Source organism: Scleropages formosus, chromosome 5 (genome assembly GCF_900964775.1).
Source record: "Scleropages formosus chromosome 5, fSclFor1.1, whole genome shotgun sequence".
Classification (NCBI taxonomy): domain Eukaryota; kingdom Metazoa; phylum Chordata; class Actinopteri; order Osteoglossiformes; family Osteoglossidae; genus Scleropages; species Scleropages formosus.
Genome location: NC_041810.1, coordinates 19936418 through 19957885, shown reverse-complemented (window position 1 = coordinate 19957885; position 21468 = coordinate 19936418). Strand labels below are relative to the sequence as shown.

The window sequence follows — 21468 nt, the reverse complement described above, 5'->3', positions numbered from 1 at the left end:
ATGGTATTTATCATTAGGGTGGAGTGAACACAGGAATGAACTGAACCCCCCTTATCACCCATGGGTTCTATCTACGTGAGTGTGTTTTATTCTCACTACACCGGCATGCCTTATTTCTGCAGGCAGGGTAATGGGCTAGAGTGAGTCACCAAACAGGCTGAAAGCACGTGGTTGGTAAGCTCCAGTGGGAGGTGATTCAGATCCTGCATGGCAGAGAGTAAGCCAAGAATAACGCACGGTCTGGCACACTGCTGGTGTCTCTGCATTTGCCCATCAAGGGAATGTGCAGCTAGTACTCGTGTCTACATCCAGACAGCACTCACAATGGTTACTATGTCTGGGACCAAGCAGAATGTCAAATGAAAAGATAAATGTTTATTGACATATAGGATATAAAGACAAAAACAAATGGACAAAAAAATACACACAGCTTGCTGTATCTCTACAGACAAAAAGCAGAATGGGAAATCATTCAAGTTCAGAATCCCTAAATAAATTTTTAGAGGCTTTCAGTTCCTGGCCCTCTAGAGACATTTATACTCTTGTGCTTCAGTCCAATTTCAGGTTCTTGCCTCTGATGGATTGTAATCATTATCCATTTTCAACCCTCATGGGTCCTTATCCTACTGTTACCTGGAAGCGTGTTTCTCCTCCCATCTGCCCCAATGATCACGTCAAACTCCAGCTCATTCACAGGGTGTGTTCTGGGATGGACCTCAGCTCTCCACCCAATTCCTGCAATTCACAGAAACAGATGTGGGTTTCAGATTATTAAAGTGGAACATGCAACACATTCACACAACTCCAAGACAGTTGTAGTTTACTACTTTTAACAGCTGCCACTAAACAGGCAAAAGAAAGGCTGGTGTTTAAATCTACACAAAGGGATGAGATTTAAAGAAACGAATAATATCACTACAGTAGTCAAATATGTCAACCACTCTGCTCCAATGCTTCTCAGAGGCACAATAAAGAAGCCTTACTCTCCTGGTCTTCAGGGGGCTCGACAAGACGTTTAAACTCGACATTCACATGGATCTCAATGCCCAGGAGCAGGGCCACTTTCAGCAACATCAGCTGGAGTTGGCGGATACCTGCAGGTCGAGGAAAAAAAAAAAAACACCAACAAAAAGACTTAGAAACACTTCACTAAACGCTTCTACAATCTCTTTCACATCTCAAAGTAAAAAAGATAAATTCATTAGCATTTTATAGGTAAAGAATTTCATATGGGCACTTGGACAACATTGCTGTCTAAAGGGATCTCGTACTGTTATTGACCAGTTAACGTCATATGTTGTCAACAACTACCTCTGTTGTCACTTTTGTCATGCTGTAGCTGTACTTTGGCTATTAAAATTTTTTATTTTAAAAAACCATTTATAAGCTACATACGGTATATTCCTAATGCATAACAAACTCAATTCGGACATAACATTTTTAACAAATGCAGTGTTTACAGAGATAATCTTTAAACTTCAGGGCCACATACTACCTAATAAATACACTTTTTTTTTTAGGTAATAAATCTTTGTCATCCATTGCTGGAATAATGAGACCTGAGATCATCTGTATCCTCTGGTCACTGCAAAGTGCTTTGCAATTTTTCAGTGAAGGTTCTAAATACCAAGGTAAAGTTCAGAAAAAATGACAGAGAGAGGCACAAAATGTACGTTCAAATGGCTGTGATAATAATAATAATGCCAAGAAGGCTAAAATTCTGAAAATCATCCAAATCCAACTTACTAATATGGTCAATGGCCCCAGCACAGAACTTTCCATAAAATTTCTTGGCCCCCAGACCTCGCAGGTCCTGGATGGTGAAAGGCCAGAGGTGGAGCACGTTGTTCCTGGAAAAAGCATCCCTCTTCTCCAGCAGCACCACCTTCGCCCCGAGAAAGGCCAGCTCAATGGCTGTCCGAAGACCACATGGCCCCGCACCGATGATCAGGCACTGTTAATATGGTCATAGTTAACCATGTTTCTATTTGGTAAAGAAACAGGAAGCCAAAGTATTGTCTTTGATGGACTGGCCAGCACAATGGAGGATTCTTTGATGAATGAAAAGTTTGATTCATAGATTCATGTTATGACATTTCTGATCAATTCAGTGCTACCTTGGCGAATAAAAGTAACAATTTCTATGAAAAATATTTCTGGGTGACTCCAAACTTTTGAACGCTAGTGTATATCAAGTTACATTCTTACCACATGTTGAGACAATCTATGGCAAAGCAGAAAGCCTACCTTTGAGTTGGCACAGGCTCGCCCCTTCTTGTAATCTTTGTGGGAGCCACGTTTGTCTAGTTTGGCCCATAGGGCCTTGGCCTTCCAGTAGTTCAGTCTGGACTTAAGCTTGTGGTAAAAGATGCGGTATTCATTGGGCTTGAGTTCTAGGAAGTCACAGAGCTCCTGGAAAGCCTTGAGAGTACCCTTACATGTGGAAGCCTGGACAAAACGGTCAAACAGGACATGGGAGTGGTTCACCCTCTCCCCCCCTGTGCTGGCACACCCATCCCCCATGACTGGAGGGGTGGCCTCCCACTAGGTCCGACCCCTCTATTGGTTTCTTGTTCTGAATCAGTTATAGCTTCCTCTGTCCAACATCTTCCTTCTGCTGGGAAAAGACAAAGAATGTAATCTGAAGTAAACATCTAATTCAAGACTGTCACTAAAGATCTTTACTTGACATTAGTATATTAGCAGAATTCTTAGAATTATTTAATTGCTCAATTTTAAGTTTATTTAAAGTTACTTTCACCAATTTATCCAAATTCATATTTTCTAGAAGCAATTCAAGATGAATACTTAAGCATATGACAACAACAGGGCCCCTCCTGTGACTAAACCAGCAGCCTTTAGACTACAAAGTCTGAATCAAATATAAAGAAGATTTGCTTCAGTAAATGCTGCATATACCATTAAAGACTTTACTACAGTTTAATATTTAGGACAGGCAAGTAATTGGAACCAGTAGAGACTGAGGCCAGCAATCCTGCAGAGAAACCACATCTCAGCCACCTGTGTCCAGGAGGGCCAAATTTTTGGACCATGCGGATATAGCTTCCACTTTTCCACTTCAGTTGACTACAGCAGCTGAAAAACTGGTAAAACTGCCACAATCGACCATTACAGGCAGTCCTCTGGTTACGAACGTCCGACTTACATACAACCCATAGTTACGAACCACCCCCCTTACTGACTGGAAGTTAATTTTTTTTTTGTCAACCTTTAACAATGAAATTAAAACTTCATAATTAACCCTATTATGTTAAAAATTTGACTTACTGAACATAGAATGGTTCGTAATACCCAACAGGCGCTACTTTGCGAATCGCATCAAAACATTGCACGTCTACAGTGGCACGTCGGCTCGTGGGCAGGGCACGTGAGCCCGAGGTAGGACAAAGACTTCCTTCTTTTCAGTCAGACCATGTTGCTGTTAACAGTGTCTCATGCGTTACTGTATTCGGCTTTAATTTTTTGTTTTTACCCACCCCGCCTTGTCCCTCGACCACGATTTCAGATCCTCGCCTCTGTTCAGTTTGCCGATCGACCGACCGACCAGTCGCCCGTCCCCGACCACGAAAACACGTCTAGTCTTTTCAATCTGAATAAAGGATCCTGCATTTGGGTCCAGCCTCCTCCGTGTCCTCTGTTCATAATGACAGTAGTAACATTTATTATTATCTTTTTCTCTGTCTCCCTCTGTTATAAATACGGAAGTTACACTTATTGTTATCATTACATTACTACGTTGTATTATTTTATTATTACTGTATTGTTATATTAAAGATGTTTTAGTGTATCCGGAAGTGTTTCTTTAATGTTTTTTATGCATAGAAAGGAACACGATATAGTATATACAAACATTCGACAAACTGACGTTAGTTACCCACCATACCTAAGTGTCCTGATTTACATTAAAATCTAACAAAGACAACCTGAGGAATGGAACTCGGTCATAATCCGGGAACTGGTTTCTAAATCTCAGTTTCCTCTTTTCCATTATTCACATAAAAACCTTAAGATACATGAAATCCTACTCTTTTCTGACAGGAGACTATGGCCTCAGACTTGGAGTGTACTCCAAAGAACTCTGGACTTTGAACTATGGTAGTACCTTGTAAAAAAATGCAGCAGAAGTGAAAAAAAATTACCTATCAGCTACCTCCTTCACTATGAACAAAAGAATTTGTTATGCAAACAATAACAACAATGACCATGGAGTTGACATTCCCTTTGGTAACAGTAAACTGGTAATAGCTGGTGTTCAGCAAAATAATTTCTTCCTCTAAAGGGGACAGAAAATTTACTTTTTGATCTCTGCTTAAAAAATACTCATACACCATAGCTTTTCAAAGGGATGAGATGCCCCCACAGGCACACTTAAACAGCAGTGAACAGGCCATGGCTCTATTTATGGACACTGAGCAGATTGAATTCCACCTGCACCCTCAGCAGGGTACCGTGAAAGCACTCCCGCAGTTCCACACAGCTGCACAAGAGCACAGCTAATATACAGATACAGTAGAACCCATAAAACTCATATTCATCCCCCTATGGTGCTGAAACAGCTACAGGAGTACATGCTCAAGGTGTCACAATCTGTTTTCACCTGTGAGGAAGAAGAGAGGGAAGGGCTACTAAATCTAATATAGCCAAAGCTATCATACAAGCAGGACCTATAAGTGTTCTCCAAATTACATATTCTGTACTGCAGAAATTCAAACTGTGTGGACGTTTCACTTTGCTCCATCACGAACTCAATAACTTGCCTTTATTGAACGAACTATGGCTTCTATTCTGTACTAGAGAATTCTAAAGAAGAATTTAAGCCTACCCTTCTAAGACCGAAAGCTGAATCACAGTTGGTTAACCCAGGAATACAACAATCCCAAGCGTACAAGCAAGCTGACATTAGAGCAGCTGGAATTTTTTTTTTTTTTTTTTAATTTTTTGCCTAGTCAAAGTCCTGACTTAAACCGGATTTAAGTACTGTAGTAAGATGTGAAAAGAGCCACGTATGCTCAAAAACTAATAAATGTTGCTGAAATAGAGCAGTTATGTACTGAGAATTGGGCAAAAACTCCACAATAACACAAGAGCAAGTTAAAGTCAATAACATGGAAATATTTGTAGTTATTGCACCTCAAGGTAGAAAAACCAGGTACTGACTGTGAGGGGGAAATTACTTTTCCAGAAAGTGGTACTTGATGGTGCATTGCGGTAACTAAGTACTAGTTTTACCTGGACTTGCAATGATTGTTCAACAATTTGGTCAAATTCACTATAAAGTAATCCAATATATTTATTTATTTAGCAGACACTTTTCTTCAAAGGGACTTCCAATGAAGTCTATGTAGTGTTATCAGCCCACACACCTTATTCACCAAGGTGACTTACACTGCTAGATACACTACTTACACTGGGTCACTCATCCATACATCAGTGGAACACACTCACTCTGTCACTCACACACTATGGGGGAATATGAACAGCATGTCTTTGGATTGTGGCAGGAAACCCAGGGAGAACATGCAAACTCCACAGAGATTGAGCAGGGATCGAACCCACATCCTCTCCCACCACCCAGGCGCTACGAGACAGCAGCACTACTCACTGTTCCACTGTGCCGCCCAATAATGCACACAAAAGCCAAGGAGAAAATACTTTTACACAGAACCACAGCTAAATCTTACAAAAGGAGTATCCCAGTTTTTAACTGTTTTGCCATGCAATCAGTCGGTCTGGTGGATATAACAAAAAAACATCCCTTCCTATAAATATTTGTATTATACTATAAATTTGCAGGCAAATGTATGCTGTTTTGAAAACTTTCACAAACCAATTTCAGCCAAGCTCTACCAGCAAAAAATACTGGGAGAGTTGTTACGTGTGAGACAGCTCACTGCAGAAGAAATGGGTGAAACCGGAGTTCATAGCCAAATGCTGTTATCATAACATGTATATACAGAAATATCTACACAGAGAATCTCGCTCACATCCCAGCCAAACAAACAGGGCCTCTTCTTGAGTGTAAGCCCTACCTCTCTATTGCTGTTGACCACTGTTGCAACAGTGGTTCAAGTTGTTCTTTCAGTCTCGTCTTTGTTCAAACCACTATCTGAGATTGCTGCTCAGATGGCCCACCCCGAGAGAGCTCTAGAATATTCCTCATGCTCCAGGAATTGCTGAACAGTGATGTCATCCTCCCACCACACTGCCTGCTCAGGCATTTCTCCCTCAGCATTCTAGAGGGATTGGACACAGTGGAGTGCGAATGTGGGAGGTCCCAAGTAATGCAAAGTTATGCTGCTATGCCTCTCTCTCCTCAATGTGACACTGGACGTCTCTGGCCTCCAACTAATGTCCACAAGACTTAGGCTACAACAATAATCAAATCAGCTGTATGAACAACAGACACTCTTACTGAGAGAACCCAGAGCTAACTACAGCAAAATACATTTTCACAGTTCTTATAATTCTAAACCTTTCTCCACACATCTGACCTGTGAAAAACATTTACATTTTGCTTGATTGCAATCAAGAGTGAAGTAACACAAGAATGCAATCAATGGCTTATTGTTTCTGGAATCTTGGGTTGTACTCAGCCATATAGAACCTAGTGCAACAACTAGAGACAATTCCACAGGTGAGCCATGATTCCCATAAAATCAAGGTGTGTTCCTGGGACTGCAGTATTCAGGGAACCTGCACTTCCTCAGCACAAGCTAGTAAAATGTACCTTGAGTTATACAGGAACAAATGCAAATTGGTACTCAAGCAATAATCCAGGACCCAGAGGAGCTGAGAAAAATTACATCACAAAAACACTAAAAAACAGCAGTCAGGAAAATACACAACATTCAGATTAATTACTAATTGGAATTTTACAACTGAAATCAAGACCTGAAATCCCAGTAACCCACAGGGAATAAATAAAGATGGCCTGCAGCCCCAAGTCACATATGAAGATGAAAGCTCGTATTTCCAATTGTAACATAAAAAAAGCCTCAAAAGAAACAAGTAATTATTAGCAATAGTACAAAATGATAGCCAAAGCAAAAGAAACAGTTCACACCTGATTCTTCAGTCTTCAACTGATTCTTGAGAGACTACATCAATGTGAGCTTTGTGGCTTTCTAACTTTGGCCATCTGCCCTAGAGCATCAATCTTATGCTTCATTTGCTAGCTCCAGAAACTCCCACGGACAGATTACAATTGGAGTTTCATGGCAATGACATGTATTTGCAACCAGCACAAGATGGGATGATCTTAGCTGCGATACATTAAGGCCTACACTAAACAAACCACTTAATTAATAAATTGATTATATTGCCAAAAAGCTATGAGAGCAGGTGCTGCTAACTCTAATTAAATTCATGAATTTAAACAAAAATATTCTGAAGTTTATACACTCACTTGTCATATAACAGGATGCTATAAAAAAGCAAATATTTGTAATAAAGGCTCATTCTCTTGTAAACTGTCTTTCATTGTGTCCCATTAAAAACTCTGAAAATCATTGTGTGTTGGGAATTAATTCAATAAAACTATATGAAAAAATACACCATATCAAAACAATGGACATTAACACTGAGAACTCAAAACATCTGGCCACAGCTTTCAATTTAAACCTACAGCAATTAGTATACAGCCCACCTAAACTGTATCTCTTAGAACTGTGGAAGGAAACCAGAGCACCAGGAAAAATACCATTTCATCTTCTAACCTTGAGTGATTTTGTGACAAATAAAAGTTGTGTAACAATTTCGATTTGAACTCTTCAAGTTCAATTAAAAATGTAAAAGAAAAGCAGTTTAAAAAACAGTGATTTGGATTAACATACAGCCATGTTCCCCTCAACACAAACACTCCACACTCTCATTTTAAATCAATCTATGTACTTTGCTTTTCACTTACTGGAGAACTTTTTAAAAAAAAAAAAAAAGACATGTCTCATAGATATCCACAATTATTACATTTATTCATTGACAACATTTTTCTTACAATGTAAAGCTACTTACAATCAGTTACACTGCTGGGTAATTTTACTGAAACAATGTAGGGTAAGTACCTTGCTCAAGGGTACTGCAGCTGTAAGTGGGATTCAAACCTGCAACCTTTGAGTCCAAAGACAACCGCTCTAATCACTACGTTACCAGCTTAATACTGTAAGGCAAATGAATAAATGTAAAAGATTCAGGCATTACATGATTAGCTATGTGTACTTAACTTCTAACAAACAAACCAAAAACCAGGTACGAACTGCAAATACACACACACACACACACACACACACACACACACACACACATCTTCAGAACCGCTTGTCCCATACGGGGTCACAGGGAGCCGGAGCCTACCCGGTAACAAAGGGCATAAGGCCGGAGGGGGAAGGGGACACACCCAGGACGGGACGCCAGTCCGCCGCAAGGAACCCCAAGCGGGACTCGAACCCCAGACCCACCAGAGAGCAGGACTGCGGTCCAACCCACTGCACCACCGCACCCCCTGAACTGCAAATATTAAACTCCATTTAACAGTACGTTGAAGCCATAAAGCATTAATATCTCTCTCCCGCACACAATTTTAACCTTAAAACGTACAACTAGCCTGTGATATGGAAACTGTGATAGTTATATTAGGTTGTGTGCGCACAGAAACGGTGGATTGCACCGTGTGTGACGAGGGAGGGGAGTGTCAACTCCAAGGACCAAGCCTAAACCCCCCAGTATCTGTGTATTATTATTCCTCTGGGCATTATAATTACTAATCCCCCAATATCTGACAAGCTGCCACACCCCTGCATTAAGAGCAGAATATTTATTTAGAAAAACAGCAAACCCAGGCCCTGGGTGTCCTTTTCCAGCACTGTTATTAGGATACAGTGAGGGTTACATTTTTTCATCTAATTTATTCATTTGCGTACAATGAATGTCAATCAAAGTGCCCAGCGATGTACAGTCCAATCACACACACACACACACACACACACACACACACACACACATTTTCAGAACCGCTTGTCCCATACGGGGTTGCGGGGAACTGGAGCCTACCCGGCAACACAGGGCGTAAGGCCGGAGGGGGAGGGGACACACCCAGGACGGGACGCCAGTCCATCGCAAGCCACCCCAAGCGGGACTCGAACCCCAGACCCACCGGAGAGCAGGACCCGGTCCAACCCACTGCGCCCCCGTACAGTCCAATCAGTCACACTTCAACAGCCACGTCCACCACCATGTTCACTCGAAGCAACACGGTGAAAACCCTGTAGTACAGGCTGTACTGACCGAACAACCTCATCATGCTGCTAAAAGAGGGAGCAGTTTTACCCACAATAATAACAGTCGGCAATTGCCAATGTTACCTGACACGTCGTAAAGTACCAAGCTGAAGCATACAATTAATTATTTACCGAAATCCAATGTTTTTCCTGTAAGAATCAAATGTTACCAATTTTACGAGTATTATTTTACGAATAAGTTGTTCAATGACACGGACGGTGCGGACTCATCGAGTGATCGACATCCATCCATGTGCGTTTGCCCTCCGAATTAGCCACACTACTGCTTAAAAATAATAATTTGGCTTTTTTAATGTGCAGGATAATTCCACACTATTTTCTCGACGGGTTCTGATGTTTGTAATCGCCTCAGGGAACAGCTCGGTTCTCTGTCAGTTCTAACTGTACTGATCCGGTCTGAGGCGAACGACCAACGGTTAAATCCGCGCTCGCGCGGCACATCTCTCAACCACGCGCTTGCCCTTGATCGGACGCGCCTCCAACGCACCACCAAGAATTAACGACAAATAAAAATGGCAGGTCTTATTTACTTTGAGCGGCAAAAGAGAAGAAACTCCAGACTATCCACAGCAACACAATGAATCTGAATCAAAAACGTTCCAAGGTTTTCAACTCTCAACGTGCAGCTCTACGTTGTTTCTGTCAGTCGCTTCTGTCCACCTCCCCGCGTACTGCGCGGGCACGGAAAAGCACTTCCCCCCGACGTTGGATCTGATTGGCTGTCTTCACGATGACATTCAAATAAGGTATCAGAAAAAAAATCCTTTGCTCTGTCAGACGCGGTGATCGTTACGCGCAAAATTCGTAACGGATTGAATAACCGCCTTATTTATAATTCTTTCTCGTCTTCCTGAATTAGACAAAGTGCTCATTTATTTCTCTCTTCAAAATCCCCATGTTCCTCTAAAGGTCGCAATGCATAATGAGATCGTGTGTTATTTATTTGAAGTTCCTTTTTGACTATGACGCTACCGAGAAGACCATATTATTATTCCACACTTTTTTTGTTCGTGGACTGTATTCTCAATTCTGTGCTTTCATTATGTCTTGGATTAATTTACCTTCTCTCTATTGGCAAGATATTGCAGGAGCCACAGTACTCTCCTGTTTTCTGCATTCTTTTCATCAATCTATCCATTAATTTGTCCATCTATCCGTGCATCCACCCACACATTTTCTGAACCGCTTGTCCCATACGCCAGGGTCGCGGGGTACCGGAGCCTAACCCGGCAACTTAAGGCGTAAGGCCGGAGGGGGAGGGGACACACCCAGGACGGGACGCCAGTCCGTCGCAAGGCACCCCAAGCGGGACTCAAACCCCAGACCCACCAGAGAGCAGGACCTGGTCCAACCCACTGCGCCACCATCCGTCCATCCGTCCATCCATCCATCATGCACCCATCCATCGATCCTTTTACAGTAATCCCTTCTGGTAGCGTAGTGGTTAGTGCTACTGCCTTTGGACCCAAAGGGTACGGGTTTAATCCCCACCTCTAGCTGTAGTACCCTTCAGCAATGTACTTACCCTAAATTGCTCCAGTAAAATTACCCAGCTGAATCAATGGGTAAATGATTGTAAGCATGTAATAATTATGACCTTAACATTGTAAGTTCCTTTGGAGAAAAGCATCAGCTGAATGAATAAATGTAAGGCAGGACAATGGTGGCCTCTAAGGCACAACAGAGTTCACCCTGAATTTGATTTGTCCTCCAGGACATTGAGATACTTTCCTTCCCTGGGGGCAATTTCATTGTTACAGCTGACATGAAACATGTCTTTAATATGTGGCAGGAATCCAGAGCACCAGGAGGAAAGCAGCAGAAACAGGAAAAACTAGCAAAGTCCTCAATGATAGACAGATGTGAGCATTACATACTGCAGTACCCTTCAGCTCTGATCAAGTATTTGTTTTTACAGAATTAAGTGTGCATTCTGGTCTTTCCTCAATAGTCATATGGTGAATTTAACTGGTAGCACTGCATATCACTAAAGGTTATATCTTTTTTTATTATTAGCAACAGTAGCAACGGTGGATTGAAGTTATGTAAAAAGAGAATAATATGAATACATATAACACAAGGAAAAAGTGGTATCAAGTACTGTTATCCAAGACAACATTCAGAATTTTTGTGAGATTCATGAGTTATAAAGATTATATGTTAATTTTTTTTCATCTAAAGAAAATTTATCCCTGGAATTATCCATACATTGTTTTTCCAGAGGGAACTTCTGATACCTACCACAGCAGCAAAATATTAGTATTGAACTGACAAGTGTAAAGAAAATAAAGATAAAAATAAAAAAATAAGACGGGTCCTAATGAGTTTTAAACGTTATTGAGTTGACTAAACTCCCATTTAAATTAGGATTATTTCAACATATCAATAACCTGCTGTTTTAAATCATCCGAAAGTAATTTTGACAAAATATTTTTCTGCATTTAAAATGACTAAATGTTGTATCTGAAATGTCTAAACATTGATAGGAGATGGTCAGTAGCTTCACTTTAACCGACTGCTGTTTCAGTGGTCTGTGTCAAAAATGTGCTGCAGTCTCAGAACCATCCATCAGAGATTAGAGTGCAAAAGTGTCCACTTATAAGAGAAGTCCACTACTCACTATGCTCCAGGGAATACAGCTTGGCTCAAGCACCCACTCAGCCCACCCTGCTGACCTTATAGATGGGGGGGTTAACAATGTTAGTCTTCCACATGATGAAGGTCAAAGCCCTTTGAAGGTCTCAGCATGACAGAACATCACAAACAAGTCCCTGATCTGCATCACAACACCTACAAAATACAAATATATACAATAGAAAATGTTCTTCAGAAAAGGTCCCAGCAAAGTTGTTGTTCAGTAGTTAAGGAACTATACATCACACTGAAAGGCTCTGCTTTACAATCTGGTTTCACATACAGTCAGCCCACATGGAAATTACTGCATCAGTAAATGTTTGTCTTATTAAAGTGCCGGCTCAGCAAATTAATGCTGAAAATATTTTTAGAAGGAAAACCTTCAGCTTAAGAAATATGGAGGGCCCTTAAGAACAGCCCAACATTTATATGGAGGACAATGAGTGTCATGTAAAAAGCAAACTGGAAATCCATTAGTCAACAAAACCATAGAGAAAATTCTATTAATAAAGAATAAATCCATCTAAAACACATAAATTTATGCAGAAACTGAACGTTTATTTACTCACTCACTTTCACACTCACTCAGTGGTACACTGTTTGTCCCGGTCAGGGTCACCATGGTTCAAAGCCTATCCCAGCATCACGTGGTACACCCTGGATGGAGTGCCAGTCCACTGCAGTTAAAAATTATTTATTGAAAGCTAAATTTAGATGTCACTTCATACATACTCCTTGTCCTCCATACATCTACAGGCACAAAGATGCAGAGAAGGCTGTCGAGCCAAATTACTGCATTTTAACTGCATGTAAAAGTGTATTTAAGAGAACTACAGCCCTTTGTGCAGGAGAATGAGTGCTGCTCTCTTCCGAGTCCTGAAGCATCACTAGGTCATGTCAAGTCCACTCCATCTCATCAGAGCAACCTGGCTTCGAAGTGGATGTAAGGCTCCTCAAGACAGAGCCTGCTGGGGGCGGGGGTAGGGGGGGTGCAGACTCAGCTTCGCTTAAGAGGGAGAAACCTTGCTGTCAGAACGCTATTAAAAGGACCTAATGAGAGCACTCAGCAGGGGAGCTCACTGAGCTGAGCAGATAAAAGACGTTTAGAAAGAACCATGAAGTGGTCCAGCCGCCTTCATGGAACAGGCATAAATAGGACAAGCAGTAAAGCCCTTGACTAGAATAATAATAACAATAATAATACTGCTCGATTCATTTTCATTCATATCGAAGGCACTCTTCTCCATCATGTGCATCAACATGATGCCAACTTGTGCAAACAATAGCACAAATCAGCTCAAATGGAGCTCTCTGTTAATGCACGCTGATCCCCCGCCCACTGAATCTTGCCATGACTTCATCCCTCTCCACACAACAGTTGCCATGGAAACGGGTGGAATTCCCTAGAGTGAGAGGCAATGCCTATGTGACATTGGCATCGTATGCACCAGTCAGCGTGCAGATAGTGTTTACAACGTCAGGATGCGTATTACCGTAGGAGCAGCGCTCCGCAGGCCTGCGGCTAATCTTCTCAAGCTCCTTCTCCTCACCACGGTGAGATGCAGTCAGGACCAGCATGTGTCGTCATAGCAACCCAGGCTCTCCGGTGGTTTGGCAGCTAGACACACAACACGAAGGTTGCTTTTGACTGATATGGGGGGAGCCCATGCCCCGCCCCTCCTGGCCCCGCCTCTCCCTGCCAATGAGACGTCCTTTCCACTCACAAAGGGGATGCTCCAATGGTTTCCTGCCAGAACACAATGAGGGCATCTTGAGAGGAATGGCGAGGGTCAGGGGGGTCGAGTCAATTGGCTGACATATCTACCTGTAGTGGGAGGGGTCTGGAGAAATGCAGGGCACACAGAAAAGATGCCAAAGCCCCCTGCCCTCACCCAGGGCAGAAAATAACCAGGGTACAGAAATAACCCCACTACGAGATTACATTTCTCTGCACCCACATGTGTCAGCCTGACCAGGTGGCCTCATGGAGATGATGACAGCTGCTATTCTGAGCACACCGGGGAGACCATGGGAACATCCGCTGGGCTATTCTTCCTGCACAAAACACACTATCCTTCACAAGTAAAGTAGATCTAAAAACACTATTACCCACAAGATCATGCTCACATAACACCACATCAACTGTCGCGTCATTAGTACAAGTGCAACCTTGTGGGATCGCTGACATGTGGGCTGAACCGGAGCAAACGAACACAATGGAATTTATTGTACAACACTGGCGGAGAAAGGCAGAGGCTGAGAGAACTGCAACAACGGCTGGCACCCATCGATCTCCCCAATCGATGATAATGCAATATACCGTTTTTGCCCTTGGGAAAAGAAAGGAAACCACTCGGAACCTCACCGGCCGATTGTGCGCCTGGAGCCCCAGCTAGTAGTAAATCCACTAATGCTTTACTCAGAACAGCCTCACGCAGGGGTCATCACATCTGGCCTTCGCAGCTGAATTCATGACTGGGTTTAAGAGTATGCAGGATGACAACGATCCAGAGAAAAAGATCTCCCTTTTAACAGGAGAAGTGGTTTAGGTACAGCCCTCTAGACCACACACTGCAATGTAAAGATGATAGACATTGATCCGTCCTACAAGCAAGCATCAGGAGAGAAAGAAGGGAAGCGTGATTGTTTCCTGGACCTGCGGGTGTGGTCACAGTGTGATATGGGTCAGATACAGAGCTGAGGCTCCCGTGCCAAGAAAAGTCTCACGGCGTGATGTCATGCATCAGCAAGTGGCTGTGGTTCTCGAGTCATAAACGCGACTTGGTGGGAACATTATGCATTAATAAAGTGTGTCTGCAGACGCTCTACATTTCGAAACCACCAGACCAATGAGTCTGTTTACACTGGACTTCACGACATAAACATATACAGCTGACCCTTGAACAACGTGGGAGTTAGTGGCGCCGACCCCCAGCGTAGTCGAAAATCTGCAAATAACTTTTGACTCCCTAAAAACTTTACTACTAATAGCCTACTGTTGACCAGAAGCCTTACCGACAACGTAAACAGTTAACTCATATTTTGTATGTTATATGTATTATATACTGTATTCTTACAATAAAGTATGCTAGAGAAAAGAAAATGTTAAGAAAATAATAAGGAAGAGAAAATACATTTACAGTACTGTACTGTATTTATCAATACCGTAAGTTTACATCGTCTGTTTACAAGATGAATCGTCTGTCTGTCCGTCTCAGTACCTACATCAATATTGTCTTATATGATACAAAACACTGTAGATGTTATACGTACTACTAACACTAGACATCAAAAATGAAAAGATAATGTGAAAAATAAATTCATATTTATTTACATGTATAACAATTCATGCATTGATAACGAAGAAGCAGCAATATGATTGCTTTACGGTAGCCTATTGTAATCGATACGTTTGCTTCACGGTAGCCGAGCCTATACACTAATGAATGAATCATTACAAAATTTTTATGGCATGCATTATTAGAGCCATATTCATAATACATATATTTTATGCATTCATAAGATACCTAACCTTTTCTTAATTTTTTCCATATTTCTAGGATGCATGGTTCGTCTGTGAGTTTTTTGAAATTGTCGCAAATCTCCAAAAAATTTTCCAATATACTTATCGGAAAAAAATCAGCGTATAAGTGGACCCGTGCAGTTCAAATCCATGTTGTCCAAGGGTCAGCTGTATAGTGATATACACCTCAACATGCAAACACAGCCAGGACTGTAATTCAATTTGTTTGTAACTCTAAAGTCACATTTATTATTAGGTTAACGATGCAGAGATTGATTGTTTTATTGCCAGTATCTGTACAAATGTGAATATAGATGTGTAAGGATGATGTAATTCACTTTTTCCTTTTTCTCGGAGAAAAGTGTCTGCTAAATGAATAAATGTCAATTAGAGCTGCTGCCTTTGGACTCACAGGCTACAGGTTTGAATCCCACCTCCAGGAGCAGTACCCCTGTGCAAAGTTCTTACCCGAAATTGCCCAGCTGTATAGAAGGGTAAATAATTGTAAGTCACTTTGGAGAAAACTGTCTGCTAAATGAATAAGCGTAAAACGAACTTGGGAAGGGATTTCATTTCAAAATTTTTCTCAACTTGGAGTTACATTAAAGTGCAAAATGCTGCAGCAGGTAACACTTTTGAAAGTGTGAGAGTACTCCCAGATCTGCTCGACACCTACATATTTCTACACTTCCACAAGAAACGGCATCAACCTCAACTCCTGCCGTGCCATGTCATGCAGATGGTTGCTTCGTTTCCTTCAGTAACATAATTAACTATAATTTTCATATCTAAATTTTTCAATAAGGTGGTACATTTCAAGATGTTGTGCAGTTTGCTCACAGAAATACATGCTGACCTATTAAAAAGCAGTCAGATTAGAAGCTGGAACAAAAATCTAAATACACACAGTCCTCCATGGAGTACGACAGCCTGGCTTAGAGTTTGTACCTTTTTAAATGTACCCTTCCAGTGATATAGGTGCTCGGTATCTGCAAGGTATATTGCAGCCATGAAGAAAAAGAGAGGATTTCGACTAACGGAACTAAAGAGCATGAAGCGGATTGAATAATTTAACGTCTTTCGGCTAAAAATGAACACGCCTTCATTCCATGTCTGACCTCCTCTTCCAGGGCCAGTAATTCCAGTTTGCAGCATGTTGAGGATGGGTTCCGATAGGTGAGTAGTACAGAAGCCTACTTAGATACTATAACCACACATTAGACAAAAAGAATGACGTATAAACAAGTCAGAGGGATGACTGGCAGGCAGAGTGATGCTCTGCCTTGGACAATACATTATGCACATGTTTTACTTCCACTCCAGTAACTGGGGAGGGAGAATGCAAGACCCATGCATTAAACATGTGCTACCTGTCAACTGTGCGATGCATTTGTCTTTAGTCAATGGTCATAGGCTCACAGATTTAAATTCCTGTCTGCTGGGAGATACGTTATCATCTATCGCAACAACTAATTGTAAAAATAAAAAAAAACAATCTTAGTTTAAATTATTGCATTGGACTTTACTAAAGAAACGCTTTTTATACGTGTTCAGCTGGCCAACATGATGTACGTTTCATGCAAATATTGATATACATCCTTGGAATAATACAAGGAGACTGAGGTATCTGAATGGCCGTAGGGGATTAAAAATAAAGAAAATGTCATTGCAGCTCAGCTATAAAGTCACTGCAAAGTTTGTAAACCAAGGACACTTCGTAAAAGTGCCCAACTTCAGTTAGAGACAGTTATTTATAGAGCCGCAGTCCTAACCCAGCTCTGTTCCGGAAGAAATGAATAAGGACAGATAGGGGTTTAACGGACCAGCTTGCTCTGGGTGCCACCTCAACCATCCTTTTCCTACATGTGTAGTCCTGTACACTGTTACCATCCAGTCTGGATGTTGCCAAAATTTATTTTCTATCCCTGCAGCTTTCCCAAAACACAGAACTGAAGGCACACGAAAAATAAAAAATCCATCCAGGAGGGAGCATAAAGACAATAATTCCTCAGAATCAGGGAAATATGGGAACTTCATATTAGTCACAGCCATAGTTTCTGCTCCAAGATCCCAGAATGTACCAGAAATAGGCAGGCGGTGAATGCCAACCGTTCATTAAACACTAGCTGGCCAACACTCAGTGTGCAAGAGCTTCACAAGAACCTCATGTGAAGAACGGTCCCAACATGCTGCCGCTCTAGAGAGGACAAGTGAAGATCTCAGTAACATCCAACATGTTCATAGCAGTAGATTTTATTATGAGCTTCCCTTTCGCTGATGTGCGTGTCTCCCCTTCCTCTTCCCACGGCAGAGGCTCGTAAACTCCAAGTGCTCGTGATGAGCTCAGTCCCAATGAGCCCGGCCATCATGGTCCTGTCACGGGCCAGCGAGTATAGGGCATCAGAGCGAGCCGCTGCTGCAGAGCATCGCGCGCACATATAAATAGTCCCATTACCACGCGCTCTTAAATGAGGTGCTACAAAAGCAATGAAAATGAGAATGACCAATGGGCCAGGAAAATGAAGTGCAGCTGATTTCTCATCGTTTTCCCAAAAAACACTGTACATTTCACAATATGATGACAACAGACTTGAGTTTATACACAACATGAATGGAGCAAAGGGTGATGTTTTAAGGTTAATTAAAGAAACACTTATGACAACTAAGCCTTGTCCTCTAGGCTGTGGACCAAGACACAAATCTGAGACGCTGGAGTGTTTGAGCAGAGCCCTGACACACTTATTCCCGCACGTCAACACACGCTGCAGTTACTGGCACCCCACCGCTGCTAAGACACAATCTGTTAGCTTCCAGCTGCCAAGTGCACAGTGATAATCAGTTCCCACAGCATTCTTGTCATTTCATCATGAGAACATCATATGGGTACTTATTCCTACTTATTAAATAAATGTGTGCATTTTGTGTTCATGCTTTATTCAAGTGAATAACTGTGATTTCACTCAGCAGCACTAAACAAAAAAAATCAGAGCAGTATGGTATGGAGCATATTTTTATAAGTGGGTTATGTGATTTCACATTATTATATCATGAATATGAGGAATGACCAATGAGGCAGACACTGAATGCCTTGTGATCCAAAAAGGAGAAACAGACAGATCGGCGTCCCGAAGCATCTCCGGGTCTCTCTGGAGGGCTGCCCAGCTGCACCAGCTTACTGCGGGATTTCATCTCCTCCAACAAGGGGACTCTACTGACTGCCCTGACCGGTTGTCAGCTCCATCACGCTACTGAAATCCAGACAGTGCCGAAATGGACAGCAAGTTCATTCTCCCGCTTCTCAGAACGTCCCGCAGGGAGGCTATACATCCATCGGAGCGTTTCCATGACCCGGACCCACTTCCACCTGACACAGGGTAAGAGGTGGTCCTAGTGGTGTGACCTTTTCTGCATGGGGTGGTCATGGCATGGTCTGCTACGAGTGGTCTCACTGGGATTTACTGCGACTCTGTTGATATCAGTTGATCATCCTCTGATAACCATTTTTAACCATTTTTTCTCCCCCTTTCTCGATTAAATCCAAAATGAAGAATTTCACCTGCATTTACACACAAAATCCACATGTACGGTAATGTATATGTGTGTATGTTCCGCAAATCAATACTAAAGAGCAACAACTTTCGTTGCCTCTATGCTTGACTGCAGGTGTGTTGGTTTACTAATGCATTACTGTGTATAGCACAAAGCAGTACAGTACAGTATAGTATAGTAAGGTATATGCATTTTCTCTGTTTGTATGTGAATGTGTTATTTTCTGTGTGTTGGTACAAACAAACAGTGGTCATTTGAAATACTAAAGGTGCTGGATCATGCGAAGACGGCCGAACTAAGACTACGTAGGACAGCACCCAGAGCTGTGACCGCATTTATTGCAGTATGAAATTTAAACACGATTGGGCAAAGGACATAATAATAAAATAATCTCATCATTTGTATTCACACACACACACTATCTGAAACCTCTTGCCCCATATGGGGTCGCGGGGAGCCGGAGCCTAACCCAGAAACTCAGGGCGAAAGGCCGGAGGGGGAGGGGACACACCCAGGACAGGACGCTAGTCTGTGGCAAGGTACCCCAAGCAGAACTCGAACCTCAGACCCACCGGAGAGCAGGACCTGGTCCAACCCATTGCACCACTGCTCATATTATCTGTACGATGTGGGTGATGGGCTTTCAAAAATGGTAGAATGGTAGCACAGATCAGTCGGCTTGACATAAGTCGTCCTTTGTCCAGTTGCATGTCTGAATGCGGACAGTTCTCTGGCCTGCCATTTTTTCACCGTTCGATTTTCATTTTCACTTCGAGGGGTTCACGTTGGACTTTCCATCCTCAAACCCTCCTGGGACCGGTAAATTAAAACACAGCATCAAAAAATATACAAATACAGGACTACAGAGTCCACAGCACCATACTTGTGTAAAAGAATTAGATAAATAAAGAGATTTTCCCCATTACCCAAACAATCTGTCTATTTATGGGAAACGTGACCTCGCGTTGGTACCTGCTGAAGGCCCGAGGATGCAACCCAATCGTGTTTAAATTTTGTTCTGTGATAAACACGGTCACACGTTATGCTATTAACTATTACGGATCCAGCACGTTTGCGTGCGGATCTAAGCTGGGTTCCAAGCTCCTGCTCCTCCTTCTGCAGAACAATCAAAAGCTGCGAGTCACCAGTTAACACCTTCTCTTAAGGCTTTAAAACCGAGAACAAAAACGCTATCAGTTTCCATGGCAACCACCCACCCCCAGCTGTCAGGGAGAGGATGCAGGGCAGTCTTGGCAGGCGGTGATGACACTCCTCTCCCCTCCCCCAACCCACGGTGAACAGAGGGGGTGGTGTGTGACTAGACACCTACTGTGTGTCTGCGCGCGCCCTTGCCCTCGCACACCGGCGGCCGTGGACCAGCGAGCTCATCCTTCGAGCAGCCCATAGTTTCCTTATTGCAGATGCATAACGAAGGAAAGAGACTGATGATGACTGCAGGTCGTTTTCTTCGCATGTCATCCGAAAGGTTCGGTCACCGTGACTTTTCCACGATGTCATGGCAGTACCTTCTAGATGAGGTGAGGCCGCACTCGGCCTCCTGAGATGCCACAGGAAGTCCAGCGGGGAATCAGTCACGTGGGGGGGGGGGGGGGGGGGTCACGCTAATGGAACGAATCCTTTCGGGAGTTAAAACATTTGTGTATGTATTCATAAATCTTGCCTCGAGGAACAAATTCACTGGATAATTTACAGTGGATGGGAACAATAACCTTTAAAAACCACTTTACTTTAATTACTCAGTTAAAGTGGGATCGGAATGGAGGTCCTTCAGCGACAGTCGCCACGCTGGGGATCGTTCCATAATCTCTTTTCCTATTCTTCTCTGGGATGTATTTTATGTGAGCTGTGGAGTTGTGGAACCACTGAAATGGAAATTCTCCTCAAAATTCAGCCTTCACGACAGCCCTGGGGTGAACAGTCAAAAGCCCCGTGACTGTACCAGCAAAGGGAGGGGAATTTTTTCATGTCCATTTATTTGTTTTTACACCCAAGTGGCTCAAATCCTGTTTCACTGCCCTCATCCAGCTTCTGTTATCATATAACATGTTATTGGTATTTATTCCCAATTTTACATATATTCCAATCCCATAGTGTAGTTTCCCCTTGATGTAGAGTTTATCCAGATTGCGTCGAATCGTGTCATATTAGTTACAGACACACACCGAAATAAAATACAATAACTTCTCAGTTTTAAGCTTTTAAGGTTTAGGATGTCGCTTACTGTGATTTTTACACGAGCAGCCCATGTACCAGTTCACAATAATGACTGTGGGTTTTGTCCAAAAAAAGTGAGTCAGGAGCATGAATGACATCGGGGGCTCTAGACACACAAAATACACTGTTGGCCCAGCAGAAACTTGTTTACTAAACTGATGCGTTTCTCCAAAGAAGCTTACAGTGGTTTACCTGTTCATGCAGCTGGATAGT

General features: G+C 42.4%; 1 protein-coding gene across 3 annotated transcripts in view; it reads right to left on the bottom strand.

Annotated features, from left to right (window-relative positions):
- LOC108935978 (protein-methionine sulfoxide oxidase mical3a-like) overlaps positions 1-10446 on the bottom strand; it is a 51157-nt gene extending 40711 nt beyond the window's left edge. For 2 of the 3 annotated variants that reach the window (XM_029252150.1, XM_029252151.1), the window contains exons 1-5: positions 9845-10445; positions 2248-2617; positions 1747-1954; positions 984-1094; positions 634-735 (exon numbers count right to left, since the gene is read on the bottom strand). In XM_029252150.1, coding sequence (XP_029107983.1) covers positions 634-735; positions 984-1094; positions 1747-1954; positions 2248-2523 — 697 coding nt within the window. In that variant the 5' untranslated portion in view covers positions 2524-2617; positions 9845-10445. Of the gene's footprint in view, positions 1-633; positions 736-983; positions 1095-1746; positions 1955-2247; positions 2618-9844 lie in introns of all 3 variants that reach the window. The other variant, XM_018754988.2, reaches the window with a different exon arrangement.
- Between the last annotated feature and the right edge of the window lie 11022 nt (positions 10447-21468).